Source organism: Erinaceus europaeus, chromosome 13 (assembly GCF_950295315.1).
Source record: "Erinaceus europaeus chromosome 13, mEriEur2.1, whole genome shotgun sequence".
Taxonomy (NCBI): domain Eukaryota; kingdom Metazoa; phylum Chordata; class Mammalia; order Eulipotyphla; family Erinaceidae; genus Erinaceus; species Erinaceus europaeus.
This window is the reverse complement of record NC_080174.1, coordinates 43,558,131-43,572,955: the sequence shown is the minus strand read 5'-3', so window position 1 is coordinate 43,572,955 and position 14,825 is coordinate 43,558,131. Positions and strand designations below refer to the sequence as shown.

General features: G+C 42.1%; 1 protein-coding gene across 1 annotated transcript in view; it reads left to right on the top strand.

The window, feature by feature from the left end:
* DNAJC8 (DnaJ heat shock protein family (Hsp40) member C8) overlaps nucleotides 1-14,460 on the top strand; it is a 36,374-nt gene extending 21,914 nt beyond the window's left edge. The window contains exons 4-9 of the mRNA XM_060205715.1: nucleotides 2,211-2,277; nucleotides 2,786-2,880; nucleotides 4,954-5,025; nucleotides 11,487-11,578; nucleotides 12,476-12,551; nucleotides 13,653-14,460. Coding sequence (XP_060061698.1) covers nucleotides 2,211-2,277; nucleotides 2,786-2,880; nucleotides 4,954-5,025; nucleotides 11,487-11,578; nucleotides 12,476-12,551; nucleotides 13,653-13,775 — 525 coding nt within the window. The 3' untranslated portion in view covers nucleotides 13,776-14,460. The remainder of the gene's footprint in view (nucleotides 1-2,210; nucleotides 2,278-2,785; nucleotides 2,881-4,953; nucleotides 5,026-11,486; nucleotides 11,579-12,475; nucleotides 12,552-13,652) is intronic.
* The last annotated feature ends 365 nt before the right edge of the window (nucleotides 14,461-14,825 follow it).

Below are 14,825 nucleotides of genomic sequence, written 5' to 3'. Positions count from 1 at the left end.
GTTCTTGCACCACTACCTGACTTCCTTTGACAGTATTTAAAAAAGAAAAAAGAAAAAAAAAAAGTTGATTTTAATGAGAGAGACCAGAGCACTGTTCTCAACTCTGGTTTATGGTGGTGCTGGGGACTGAAACTGGGATCTCAGCTGCAGGCATGAAAGTTTATTGCAGAACCATTACATTGTCTCCCCACCCCCGTGACTACTTTCGCAAATGGCATGAACTAGGGGCAAGTTACTTTCCTCCTTTCTGTACCTGCTATTTCATTTATAAAATGCACTTGATAGTGGTGCCTAATTTTGGGGGTTGTTGGGAGTATGCATGTATTTATTTTTGCCATCCTGGTTATTGCTAGGGCTTGCACAATAAAATTACCACTCCTGGTAGCCATCCTACCCTCCCCCCCCTTAAAAAAATTAAGGGGGAGTCGGGCGGTAGTGCAGTGGGTTAAGCGCACGTGGCGCAAAGTGCAAGGACCAGAGTAAGGATCACGATTTGAGCCCCCGGCTCCCCAACGGGAGGGGAGTTGCTTCACAGGCGGTGAAGCAGGTCTGCAGGTGTCTTTCTCTCCCCTTCTCTGTCTTCCCATCCTCTCTCCATTTCTCTCTGTCCTATCCAACGGCAACAACAACAACAATAATAACCACAACAATGATAAAACAAGGGCAACAAAAGGGGAAAAAATGGTCTCCAGGAGCAGTGGATTCGTGGTGCAGGCACCGAGCCCTGGCAGTAATCCTGAAGGCAAAAAAAAATACGGAGTCAGGCAGTAACGCAGCAGGTTAAGTGCACATGGCACAAAGCACAAGCACTGGTGTAAGGATCCCAGTTTGAACCCCTGGCTCCCCACCTGCAAGGGAGTTGTTTCACAATGGTGAAGCAGGTCTACAGGTGTCTTTCTTTCTCGCCTCTGTCTTCCCCATCTCTCTCAATTTCTCTCTGTCCTATCAACGACAACATCAGTAACAACAACAATAATAACTACAACAATAAAACAACAAGGGCAACAAAAGGAAATAAATAAACATTTTTAAAAGATTTATTGGCTAGGACAGAGAGAAATTGAGAGAAGAAGGTGATAAAGACACTTGGAGGGTTGGGCAGTGGCACACCTGGTTAAGCACACAGTATGAAGTATAAACGGGAAAAAATGGCCACTAGGAGCAGTGGATTCATAGTGTTGGCTCCTAGCCCCAGTGATAACCTTGGAGGCAAAAAAAAAAAGGGGGGGGGTATATAGCATAATAGTTATGCAAAGAGACTTTTATGCCTGAGACTCCAAAGTCCCAGGTTCAATCCCCCGCTCCACTATAACCCAGAGCTGAGTAGTGCTAGGGTTTAAAAAAAATTTGCATTTAGTAGTTATTATTATTGTTATTGCTATTGCTATTGTTGGGTAGGACAGAGAGAAATAGAGAGAGGAGGGGAAGACAGGGGAAGAGAAAGATAGACACCTGTAGACCTGCTTCATCGCTTGTGAAGCGACCCCACTTGCAGGTGGGGAGCCGTGGGCTTGAACTGGGATCCTTACGCTGGTCCTTGTGCTTTGCGCCACCTGCGGTTAACCCGCTTCTCTACCCAAGATAAATGCTTTTAGGCATTGTATGGTATTTCTTTCTTTCTTTTTTAAAGATTTTATTTATTTATGAGAAAGATAGGAGGAGAGGGAAAGAACTAGACAACACTCTGGCACATGTGCTGCTGGGGATCAAACTCAGGACCTCATCCTTGAGAGTCCAAAGCTTTTATCATTGCACCACCTCCCGGACCACATGGTATTTCTTTTTTTCAGAATTAAAAAAAAAATTATTTATTCCCTTTTGTTGCCCTTTTAATTTTTTTATCTTTATTTATTGGATAGAGACAGCCAGAAATCAAGAGGGAGGGGGGTGATAGAGAGGGAGAGAGACAGAGAGACCCCTGCAGCCCTGCTTCACCACTCATAAAGCTTTCCCCCTGCAGGTGGGGATGGGGGGCTTGAACCTTGATCCTTGCGCATTGTAATACATGCGCTTAACCAGGTGCGCCACCACTCGACCCTCTGTATGGTATTTCTTTTTTAAAAAATGTTATTTTTGATTATCTCTCTCTCTCTTTTTTTTTTTTTTTTGCAATAATATCTTTGAGCTTTGTTTATAAAGAGGCCCAGTGCAGGTGAAGATTTACTAAATGTTCCTCTTAATTGACACATCTAACTTTTCTCTCCTATTAGTTATCCATATTGGTGCATCCTGACAAAAATCAAGATGATGCTGACAGAGCACAAAAGGCTTTTGAAGGTATTTGTAAATTTACCTGCTTCTGAGTAAGACATTGTTCTTATCTTCAATTTAGAAAAATCAATAAAGATTTGTCCTCCGGTCATGAAGCTGTGGTTTTCAGTTGAACAGTTGTCATTCCAAAGCAGATTGTTGCTGTTATTGATATTAAATAAGCCATAACTTTGCTTTGTTAAAATTTTGATGTGCTAACACAGACTGCTATTGCGTAGGATCAGTTTTCTTTGAATGTAAAAAGAAAATATTGGAAGTGCTTTATCACTGAACTCTAGAGTTAGATGTGGTATTTTTTTTTTTTTAAGCCTTGAGTGTATATTTATTTTTTTCAAGGTTCTTGTGGAAAGTCATTGCTATAGTTGTCTGGTTTTAAATTAGTTTAACAACAGTAATAATGCAACAAAGTAGGGAATGCTTTTAGATGACAGAAGTCCATTTTACACTGCCTGAGTATAGTTCAGACTTTCCAAGGGTGTTTGCAGAAACAGTTAATTTCAATGTTTTGCATTAGCTGTGGACAAAGCTTACAAGTTGCTACTGGATCAGGAACAAAAGAAGAGGGCCCTGGATGTAATTCAGGCAGGAAAAGAATACGTGGAACACACTGTAAGTATTGCTAGTGCTGCTGTGTTTACAGGGAGTATTAGCAAGCCTTGGGCTCCTTGTCGGAGGGCAGATGTTCACATGGCAGTGCCTGCTGGCAAAACTGATGACGGCTTATCTCAGCTCCATCACCGCTCTGGTAGTCATGAACACTGTGCCTAAACTGTGCTCTGTGCTTAGAGCTTAGGATGAGGACTACTAGAATGCTGTTCCTACCGAGTGAGGGTTTTCTTCGCCTTCACTACATAGTGTCACTTTACCCTCTTCCAAGAGTAGAATACTGTAACAGCCATGGTAGTGCTTGACTCTTGATTTTTATCCTTGTCTATAGCACAGGGCTTCTGAGGAAGACTGGCCAAGGGAATATTAGTACTTTTTTTTTTTTTTTTTTTTTTTTTAATAGGAGGAAGTATGCTTGTACTAACAATGTTGGGAAGGACTTAAATGAAATAAATTAGTTATGGCTGGCTATGTTTTTTATATTGTCTAAGTTTTCTTTAGTGGTGAGAAATGTTAAAATGACTTGCTTAAGTACAAAAAAAAATCTTTGTTTAAAATTTTCACTTGCTGGGGTAAGAATCTCATAAAAGTTATTTCAATCAAGAGTGAATATATATGTTACCATTTCTTTGAAGAGTTTTGGAATTTGAAGTAGAACAACATAACAAACAATACAATTCTAGATGAGAAAAATGAGTAAGAAGAGGAGGTGGACTGCCTTGGCTATTCTCTGCTGATAAGTGTGTTGGAATGTTACTTGTTGGACAAACTGATAAAAGTCAGAAAAGTATAGATAATTTCTCCTTAAATGATTCATTTACTGGAGTATCAGGAAAGTCATGACTTTTTATTTTTTTAATTTTTTTTAAATATTTATATATTTGATAGAGACAGCCAGAAATTGAGAGGAAGGGGGAAGACAGAGAGAGAGAGAGACATTTGTGGCACTGCTCACCACTGGTGAAGCTTTCCCCCTGCAGGTGGGGACCAGGAGCTCGAACCCAGGTCCTTGTGCACTGTAACATGTACACTCAACCAGGTGCTCCACCACCTGGCCCCCCATGGAAAGTCATGACTTTTTCAGTGCAAAAATTCATCATGACTTTTTTTCCATGCGGAACTGCATGACTTTCCCTACAATTCAATATATTTTGCTTATAAAGGAGCTGTTGGTAGGCTTTTTGACCACAAGGGGGCAATAGAGCTTTTCTGAGCATGGAAGGTACAGTGTCATTTTTGCTTGAATGCATTTATCTAATTTTTTTTTTATTTCACTGATGACCAAGGTAATAAAATATTAGTGTGATGTGAAAATTATTGGTTTAAGGGGATTTTACAGTGGTTAAGGAAGCAGTTATAGAAAACCAGAAAACAATTGTACTTAATGCCATAACTTTATTTTCTTTTTTAATTTTTTTTTCATTTTTTAATTTATTTCTTTATTATTGGATAGAGATAGAGAGAAATTGAGAGGAGAGGGAGAGGGAGAGGGACAGAGAGACACCTGCAGCCCTGCTTCATCCGTCATGAAGCTTTCCCCGTCATGAAGCTTTCCCCCTGCAGGTGGGGACCAGGGGCTTGAACCTGGGTAATTGTGCACTGTAATGTGTGCGCTTAACCAGGTGCACCACCCCCTGGCCCCCCTATTTATTTATTTTTAAGCCATAACTCTTACGGTTTCTTTCAAGACTTGACAAATAATTTTTTTTCTATAAGCACTTAAGTGTAAGTTATGAAAGATGAGTGGGTAATTGGCTCTACACATCAAAGATTTTTTTGGTTTGGGCCTCAAATCTGATTTAAGGACAGCTCTCTTGCTGGTCTCTTTTTACGCTTCTAAGTTGATGGGGTTTTTGGTGAGATTAGAAACTAACTAGAAAGATGGCCCCTGGTTCCTAGTTTCTAGCGTTCCTTAATTTCACTGCTGTTTTGGGTGGGGGTGGGGGTGCAGAGGAGACTCCTTTTTTAAGGGAAACTTGTTATTCCTATAGAAAATTCACATATCCTTATATATAGTTTAATGGATATTCTCAAAAGATGAGGCCCACTTTTTGATGAAAAAAAATCTTTTTTTAGGTAAAAGAGAGAAAAAAACAGTTAAAGAAGGAAGGCAAACCTACTAACGTGGAAGAGGATGATCCTGAGCTGGTGAGTTAATTATGGGAAAAGCCACCTTCTCTTGTGTGAGTGAGTGTTAAGTTAGAGAGAAGGATGCCTTAAGATAGAAGCGTTATTTTAACTTTATACTTAAGCACCGTTAAAAGAACTTATCGAGGGGGTCGGGCGGTAGCGCAGCGGGTTAAGCGCACATGGCACAAGGCCCAAGGACTGGCGTAAGGATCCGGGTTCGAGTGCCCGGCTGGCTCCCCACCTGCAGGGGAGTCGCTTCATGGGTGGTGAAGCAGGTCTGCAGGTGTCTGTCTTTCTCTCCCCCTCTGTCTTCCCCTCCTCTCTCGATTTTTCTCTGTCCTCCCCATCTCTCTCTATTTTTCTCTTTCCTATCCGACAACAATAATAATCACAACAAGGCTACAAGGGCAAATAAAGGGGGAAAATGGCCTCTAGGAGCAGTGGATTTATGGTGCAGGCACTGAGCCCCAGCAATAACCCTGGAGGCCAAAACCAAAACCATATCAGGGGAGTCGGGCTGTAGCTTAGTTGGTTAAGTGCATGTGGAGCAAAGCCCAAGGACCGGTGTAGGATCTCGGTAGGAGCCCCCGGCTTCCCACCTGTAGGGGAGTCGCTTTACAGGCGGCAAGGCAGGTCTGCAAGTGTCTATCTCTCCCACCTCTCTTGTTTTCCCCTCCTCTCTCCCTTTCTCTCTGTTCTATCCAACAAGAACGGCATCAATAACAACAACAGTAAAACAACAAGGGCAACAAAAGGGAATAAATAAATAAGTAAATATGAAAAAAAAAACATCGGGGGCCGACGGTAGCGCACCAGGTTAAGCATACATAGCGCAAAGTGCGAGAACCGATGTAAGGATCCTGGTTTGAGTCCCTGGCCCCCCAGGGGGTGTCGCTTCATAAGTGGTGAAGCAGGTCTGTAGTTATATCTTTCTCTCCCCCTCTCTGCTTTCCTTTCTCTCTCCATTTCTCTCTGTCCTATCCAACAACAGTAAACAATAAGGGCAACAAAAGGGGGAAAAATGGCCTCTAAGAGCAGTGGATTTGTAGCACAGGCACCAAGCAAGACCCAGCAATAACCCTGGAGGCACACACACACAAATAACCTTAGGGGAGTTGGGCGGTAGCGCAGTGGGTTGAGCGCACGTGAAGCGCAAGGACTGGCGTAAGGATCCTACTTCGAGCCCCCAGCTACCCACCTGCAGTGGAGTCGCTTCATAGGCGGTGAAGCAGGTCTGCAGGTGTCTTTCTCTCGCCCTCTCTGTCTTTCCTTTCCTTCCCCTCTCCATTTCTCTCTGTCCTATCTAACAACAATAATAAAAAACAAGGATAACAAAAGGGAAAACAAATAAATATAAAAAAAAAAAAAAAAAACAATCTTGGGGGCTGGGTGCTTGCACAACCAGTTAAACACGAATGTTGCAATGCTCAAAGACCTGGGCTCAAGCTCCCAGTCCCCCACCTGCCAGGGGGAAGCTTCACAAGAAGCCTCACAAGCTTCACAGGTGTCTCTCTTTTTCCCTCTCAGTTCCCCCTTCCCTCTCAATTTCTTTGTCTCTATACAATAAATAAATAAATATATAATCATCCTTTTAAATATTCAGTGTAGTTATTTTCTTTTTTTTTTAAATGTTCCCTTTCATTGCCCTTGTTGTCTTTTATTATTGTAGATATTGTTACTGATGTCGTCATTGTTGGACAGGACAGAGAGAAATGGAGACAAGAGGGGAAGACAGGGGGAGAGAAAGATAGACACCTGCAGACAGATAGACACCTGCAGACCTGCTTCACCACCTGTGAAGCGTCTCCCCTGCAGGTGAGGAGCTGGGGGCTCGAACCAGGATCCTCACTTAGGTCCTTGTGCTTTGCACCACCTGCATTTAACCCACTGCGCTACCGCCAACTCCCAGTTATTTTCTTTTTTAAATTTTTTAATATTTTTATTTTTTTATATTTATTTCCCCTTTTGTTGTCCTTGTTGTTTTTTATTGTTGTTATAGTTATTGTTGTTATTGATGTCGTCATTGTTAGGACAGAAATGGAGAGAGGAGGGGAAGACAGGGGGAGAGAAAGACAGACACCTGCAGACCTGCTTCACCGCCTGTGAAGTGACTGCCCTGCAGGTGGGGAGCCGGGGGCTCGAACTGGGATTCTTACGCCGGTCCTTGTACATGGTGCCACGTGTGTTTAACCTGCTGCGCTACCGCCCGACTTCCCAGTGTAGTTATTTTCTTAAGATGTATGTATGGGGAGCATAGATACTGTTAATTATTATGCAAGAAGACTAATGCCTGAGGCTCCAGAGGCCCTGGCTCAGTCTCCTTCAGCACCATAAACCAGAGCCGAGTAGTGCTCTGGTAGAAAGGAAAAAATATTTATTGATTGTGAGGGATGCTAGAGAGAGAGAGAGAAGAGAGTATTGCTTATCTTTGTACAGGGATTAAATCTGTGCTCTTTGGGGTATCAGACATTTAAGTTAGGAACTTTTTTTCTTTTGCTTTGTTTTGTTGTTAGACTATTTATGTGCTGACGTGATAGGTCATTTGGATAGTGGTCCTGCTTTGTTGTGGGCATGGCCCAGGCTTGAGTCTGGCCCCTACCACACTTAAAAAAGAAAAGAAAATCTTTGGTTCTATGGTGTCTTTGTCTCTTTCTCTCTCTCACTTTATTTAATTATTAATAATGACACACACAGAGGTTTAAAGCATCACTCTGGCACATGGGATACTGAGGATCAAACTCAGGACCCTATACAGCACTTTATCACTGTATCACCTCCCAGGCTTTCTCCTCCCCCCCATATATATATATATATATTACCTCCAGGCTTATCGCTGGGGCTCAGTGCCTTGCACTATGAATCCACTGCTCCTGGAGACCCATTTTTTCCATTTTATTGGGTAGAACAGAGAGAAATTGAGAGGGGAAGGGAAGATAGAGAGGGGGAGAGAAAGATAGACACCTGCAGATCTGTTTCACTGCGTGTGAAGTGACTCTCCTGCAGGTGGAGAGCTGGGGGCTCAAACCAGGAGCCTTGTGTGGGTCTTTGTACTTCATACTGTGTGCGCTTAACTTGTTGCACTACCACCCGGCCCCCACCCTCTCTATGTCTGTATCTGAAAAAGTTGGCTTGGAGCAGTGAAGTGATGACTTCTCCTCTCCCACCCCAAAAATATTATTTTGCCATAAGGGTTGTTGCTGGTGCTTCATGTTTGCAGGATGCCACCATTCTTGACTACCATTCATTTTATCCTACTTCCTTTTTTTTCTTTTTCTTTTTTAATTTTTAATTTTATTTTATATTTATTTTTATTTTATATTTATTTATTCCCTTTTGTTGCCATTGTTGTTTTATTGTTGTAGTTATTGATGTTGTCGTTGTTGGATAGGACAGAGAGAAATGGAGAGAAGAGGGGAAGACAGAGGGGGAGAGAGAAAGATAGACACCTGCAGGCCTGCTTCACCGCCTGTGAAGCGACTCCCCTGCAGGTGGGGAGCCAGGGCTCGAACCGGGATCCTTATGCCAGTCCTTGTGCTTTGTGTAACCTGTAACCTGCACTTAACCCGCTGAGCTACAGCCCGACTCCCTTTTTTTTTTTTTTTTTTACCAGAGCACTGCTCAGCTGTGGCTTATAGTGGTGTGGGGGATTGAACCTGGGACTTTAGAACCTCAGGTGTGAAAGTCCCTTTGCATAACCATTATGCTATTTCTTTTTTTTAAGCTTTTTATATTTATTTATTTATTCCCTTTTGTTGTCCTTGTTGTTTTATTGTAGTTATTATTGATGTGGTCAATAATATTATTTTTGATAGAGGGTGAGAACTAGATAGGGGTAGGGAGGCAGAAGGTGAGATACCTATAGTACTGGCCCACTACTCATGAGGTTTTCACCCCTGCTCGTGGGCTTGACCCCAGGTCTTCCAGCATTGCTATCTTATGATTACTTATTTTATCACATAAATACGGTAGTAATCACAGCTGGCTTAGAGTTGACTTTGGGAGTAGCCACAAACGACTCTTGGTAAATAGCTGCTTACTAGCCAAATAGCAGAGTATAATAAGAGCGAGAAACTTTCCCTCTAAGAATATTCCAGGAAGATGCTAGATCACATTTCCTCATATCCCACAGACTTAGACTTAGACACAAAATAATTAGAGAGAGAGAGAGAGGTCAAATTTGTGACTTCACAGTTCAGAGTTTGTCCACTGCACCACATCATTCTGGGCCACATCACTGAAACTTAAGTTGGTCACTTCAATTCAGAGAATTCTGGGAAATGTACTTTTAAATTGGGCTATCATGTGTAGTAAGATAAAGTTGTAGATGAAGCAAGAACAGGAAATGAAACTAGGAATAAGACCTGGGTGGTGGCACATTCGGTTGGTCAGACATGTTACATTGTGCAGAGTCATGGGTTCAAACCCCCAGTCTGCATCTATAGGGGGAAAAGCTTCACAAGCAGTGAAATAGTGCTTCAGATGTCTCTCTCCTTCTCTCTCTCCCCTTTCCCTCTTGATTTCTCTTTCTATCTAAAGGAAATATGAAATAAGGACAGAGGAAACAGCATGCCTGAGTCTAAGATCCCAGCACCACCATAAACCAGAGCTGAGCAGTGCTCTGGTCTCTGTATTTTACTTTCTTTTTTCTTTTCCTTTTTAAAAAATAATTTTCTTCATTTTATTTTTGAGAGAAAGAAACACACAGAGTTCAGCTCTGTGTTTATAGTGGTGTGGAGGACTGAACTTGGGACTTTGGAGCCTCAGGCATGAGAGTCTGTTTGTATAACCATTGTGCTATCTCCCCTACTTCTGTATTTCACTTGCAATAAATAAAATATATTCAAAACAGAACAAGGAATAGGGACAACTAGAGCTCTGTGAAAGTTAGTGGAGTCCTGACATTGGTCTGCATGATAGCAACTTTATATCTGTCTATTTATTTATTTATTTATTTTCCCTTTCGTTGCCCTTGTTTTTTATTATTGTTGTAGTTACTGTTGTAATCGATGTCATTGCTGTTAGATAGGACAGAGAGGTCTATGAACATACCACCCTGAACATGCCTGATCTCGTCTGATAGGACAGAGAGAAATGGAGAGAGGAGGGGAAGACAGAGAGGGGAAGAGAAAGATAAACACCTGCAGACCTGTTTCACTGTCTGTGAAGCGACTCCCCTGTAGGTGGGAAGCTGGGGGCTTGAACTGGGATCCCTACACCTGTTCTTATGCTTCTGGCCAACTCCCAGCAACTTTATATCTTTATTGCCTGATATCTAGGAGAGTGGTTGTATAATATAATATTGTGAGTGGTCCAGGAGGTGGTGCAATGGATAAAGTATTGGACTCTGAAGCGTGAGGTCCTGAGTTCAATTCCTGGCAGCACATGTAACCAGAGTGATATCTGGTTCTTTTTCCTATCTTTCTCATGAATAAGTAGATAAATTCTTTTTTTAAAAAAAATAATACTGTGAGAGGAAATAATGAAAGTTGTTTTGGGAAGTTGTTGGGTTTTTTTAAAAGATAGGACTCATTAAAAGTCTCTATTAGGGCTAGGGAGATAGCATAATGGCTAAGCAAAAGCCTCTCATGTCTATGGCACCAAAAGATCCCAGGTTCAGTCTCCAACACCACTGTAAGCCAGAGCTGAGCAGTGCTCTGGTCTCAGTCTCTCTCTCTCTCTCTCTCTCAATATTTTATTTATTTATTTATTTGGGTAGAGACAGAAACTGAGAGGTGACTGGGTTAATAGAGAGGGAGAGAGACAGAGAAGACATCTGCCCTGCCTCACCTAGTTGTGAAGCTTTCCTCCGGCAAGTAGGAGCCAGGGACTTGGACCCAGGTCTTTGAGCATTATAGCATGTGCACTCAACCATGTGTGCCACCACCTGGTCCCTTGGTGTGTCTATCTTTCTCATTAAGGGGAAAAAAAAAATCAGGGAGTTGGGCGGTAGCACAGTGGTTTAAGGGCACGTGGACCAGAGTAAGGATCCCGGTTTGAACCCCAGCTCCCCACCTGCAGGGAAGTCACTTCACAGGCAGTGAAGCAGATCTGCAGGTGTCTATCTTTCTCTCCTCCTCTCTGTCTTTCTTTCCTCTCTCCACTTCTTTCTGTTCTATCCAACAGTGACATTAATAACAACAATAACTACAACAATGAAAAACAAGGGGAACAAAAGGGAAAATAAATATATAAAAAAATCAGTCTTAAGTGGTGGTTACAAAAATGTGGATATTTTTCCTTTTCCTTTTTTTTTTTTTTTAACTGGGGATCAAGATTCCTATGGCTTGGTGAAAAGGGAGAGAATTCATGGACGGATGTATTATTCTCATGAGAGTAATTTTCATTAAGTGGTTCTCTGAAGATATTTTTTCCTTGCTGGATTTCAGTTTGCTTTTATCTAATTTGCTTAGGCTCCATCCAAAAGTGTTTGATTCAAGTTACTGGTAAAATATTTACTTTTGTTTTTAATTTTCTTATAGTTCAAGCAAGCAGTATACAAACAGACCATGAAATTGTTTGCTGAGCTGGAAATTAAAAGGAAAGAGAGAGAAGCCAAAGAGATGCATGAAAGGTATATATCAGTACATTCAATGTAAGCCATGTCTGAATATCCTTATCAACCCAGATTGAGTTTTGGGGATGCTTTTAATGAAGGGAACTTGTGTAATGACTTTGTGTCATTTAAGAAACTGACTGAAATAGTTACCTGAAAGCCACACTTTTGACTCATCATGGTGAGAAATTCTTCCTGATGTCTGGGAAATAAATAGTGAATAGTATTGACTGAGTGTTTATCTTTTGACCTAATCTGTCTGTATGTAACAGGATTGCTTGTTTATTTTAGAGAGGCAGAAAGAGAAAGGGACCACAGCATCAAAGCTTACTTCAGTTAAGCGCAGGTGGCGCAAAGTGCAAGGACTGGTGTAAGGATCCTGGTTCGAGCCCCCTGGCTCCCCACCTGCAGAAGAGTTGCTTCACAGGCGGTGAAGCAGGTCTGCAGGTGTCTGTCTTTCTCTCTCCCTCTCTGTCTTCTCCTGCTCTCCCCATTTCTCTCTGTCCTATCCAACAACGACTGACGGCATGAATAATAACTACAACAATAAAAAACAACAAGGGCAACAAAAGGGAATAAGTAAATAAATAAATAAATATTAAAAAAAAAAAAAAAGCTTACTTGAGTGTAGTGGGGGGTGGGCTTGGACCTGGGCTGCACACATGCCAAAGCAGGGATCTATCCAAATGAGCTGTTTCACCAGTCAGTGTTTATTAATATCTTGTCCAGTCTCATTAGGTGTTTTTAAATGAGGTATTTGTGAAAGTTACTTTGAGCCCTTTCCAGCCATCTTTGTATATCCTTAGAGAAGTAATTTCCTCTCTATGCTTACTTTTGTGTAGAGTTGACTTAACTTATATGGGTGACACAGTCGCATAAGTATTAAAAAATACTATGGTCTGGTTTTCTTCCTAGGAAACGACAAAGGGAAGAAGAGATTGAAGCTCAAGAAAAAGCCAAACGTGAAAGGGAGTGGCAGAAAAACTTCGAGGTAAAATTTTTTATTTAAAAAATTTTTGTGTGTGTGCACATGGCTCAAAGTGCAAGGACCGGCATAAGGATCCCTTTCGAGTCCCCGGTTCCCCATCTGCAGGGGGGCCGCTTCACAAACGGTGAAGCAGGTCTGCCACCTGTGTTTAACCCACTGCGCTACTGCCCGACCCCCCAGCCAATTTCTTAAATTGAGCACCATTTGGCCTTCTCTACAGTTAAACCTCAGGCCTTTGTGTCCCACGTATTTGTGAAAAGTGTTATTTGTGAGAAGTGGGAAAATGAGTTGGTGCCTTGATGAGAAAGAAGAGAGTCTAGTGGTACTCTCAGTGCAGTGGATTAGGACTTTTTCTTTTTTTTTTTATATTTATTTATTCCCTTTTGTTGCCCTTGCTGTTTTATTGTTGTAGTTATTATTGTTGTTATTAATGTCGTTGGATAGGACAGAGAGAAATAGAGAGAGTAGTGGAAGACAGAGAGGAGGAGAGAAAGACAGACTCCTGCAGACCTGCTTCACTGCCTGTGAAGCGATCCCCCCTGCAGGTGGGGAGCCGGGGGTTCAAACTGGGATCCTTATGCTGGTCCTTACACTTTGTGCCACATGCACTTAACCCACTGCGCTACCGCCTGACTTCCAGATTAGGAATTTCATCATATGTGCAATTTGGGGGGGTGTCCAGTAGAAAGAGGCTGTATTACAGACCAGCTGTATGGTTTTGAGAAAATGATTTAACCTTTCTCTCTTAGTCTTTCCTGAACTTCTGGTGGCACTTAACATTGTAGTCAGCATTTTGCAAAGATTAGCAATTGTATATGCCAGATATTTAGCCCCCAGGGCCCCAACTAATGGTAGCTTCATTTTGTGATGAGTGTTACTTTTTATCCTCTTTTTTTTCAACTTTCAGTTTATCCTTTTCAGTTTATCCATCCCTTCCAGGAATGGCATGATACTTATCCTAGGCCTGTGGAAATGGGAAGAAAGCTCCGCTCTGCTCTTGAGTTGTTCCAGAGGCTGAACTGGGGTGGGCTGTGAGAGGCTGCCAGAGCAAGTACAGGCCCTTTCATTAACTAGTTCCTCACCTCAGAACTCTTTCATGCTTAGGAAAGTCGAGATGGCCGGGTGGACAGCTGGCGGAACTTCCAAGCAAATACCAAGGGGAAGAAAGAGAAGAAAAATCGGACCTTCCTGAGACCACCAAAAGTAAAAATGGAGCAGCGTGAGTGACCGCCTGAGGTCACAGCCATATAACCTTCCTCAGCTGTCTCCCTTCCTGCTTTGAAGGACTCATTTTTCCCTCTCATTTCCACCCCAACATAGAGTAGTATTTGCTTTTTAGTCCATTTTATTTTCAATACAATTTAATAGCAATCAGAGGAATTCTTTTGTACATTGAAATGAGGGGCTTGGTTTAAAAATAAACCTTTCCTTACCCGCTACTTCTAGACCAACCAGGATTAGAAGGTGGCACCATCTGTGCTGTCTTCTCATCCTACAGCCTGTAACTTAATGTTTTGTACTTCACCGAATTGTGATGGTTAGAAACTTTGTATAGTTTGTGGAAATCACCCAATTAAACATACTGCTTAAAATGGTGTTGCTGTGACTTCAGGCCTTTGTGTCTGGGCCACTTAGGAAACCACTTTGCTTTGGTTGTTTGCTCCTGGATTTGGCAGTCTCCGAAGCCCCAGACCAGAGAGAGAGCACACAGAGCTGTCACTTGATGACCTACTGTGTGTGCTCTCCCATCACCATCTGACTGGCCTGTGTGGCATGAGGTTCTGAGCCACCCAGACCTGTTCACTTTCCAAAGATCTAGCTGTCCTCTATCCAGTCCCATTGTGTCTTAGCCTGTCTGCACTCATTAGTGATAATACTCTGTATGTGTAATAAATTTTTATACTCGAACCAGTGATGTAGTCTTCCTTAGGTATTATTTCCAGGTGTGAGCCAACCCCCAAATGCGATGGAATTGGATAAACCCAGCTCCTTGCCAATTATTTGCCAAACCTTAGTTTTTGTTTTTTTTTTTAAAGATTTTATTTATTCATGAGAAATGATAGGAGAGAAATCACTCTGGTACATGTGCTGCCAGGGATTGAACTCAGGATTGAACTCATGCTTGAGAGTCCAATGCCATATCCACTGCGCCACCTCCCGGACCACAACCTTAGTTTTTTTTTATCCACAAAGCAAAAATACAGATTACTGTGCAACTTTGAGGGGCAATTAGCCGGAACATAATTAGCCAGAGTACCATGATGCTAAGTGAGTGTT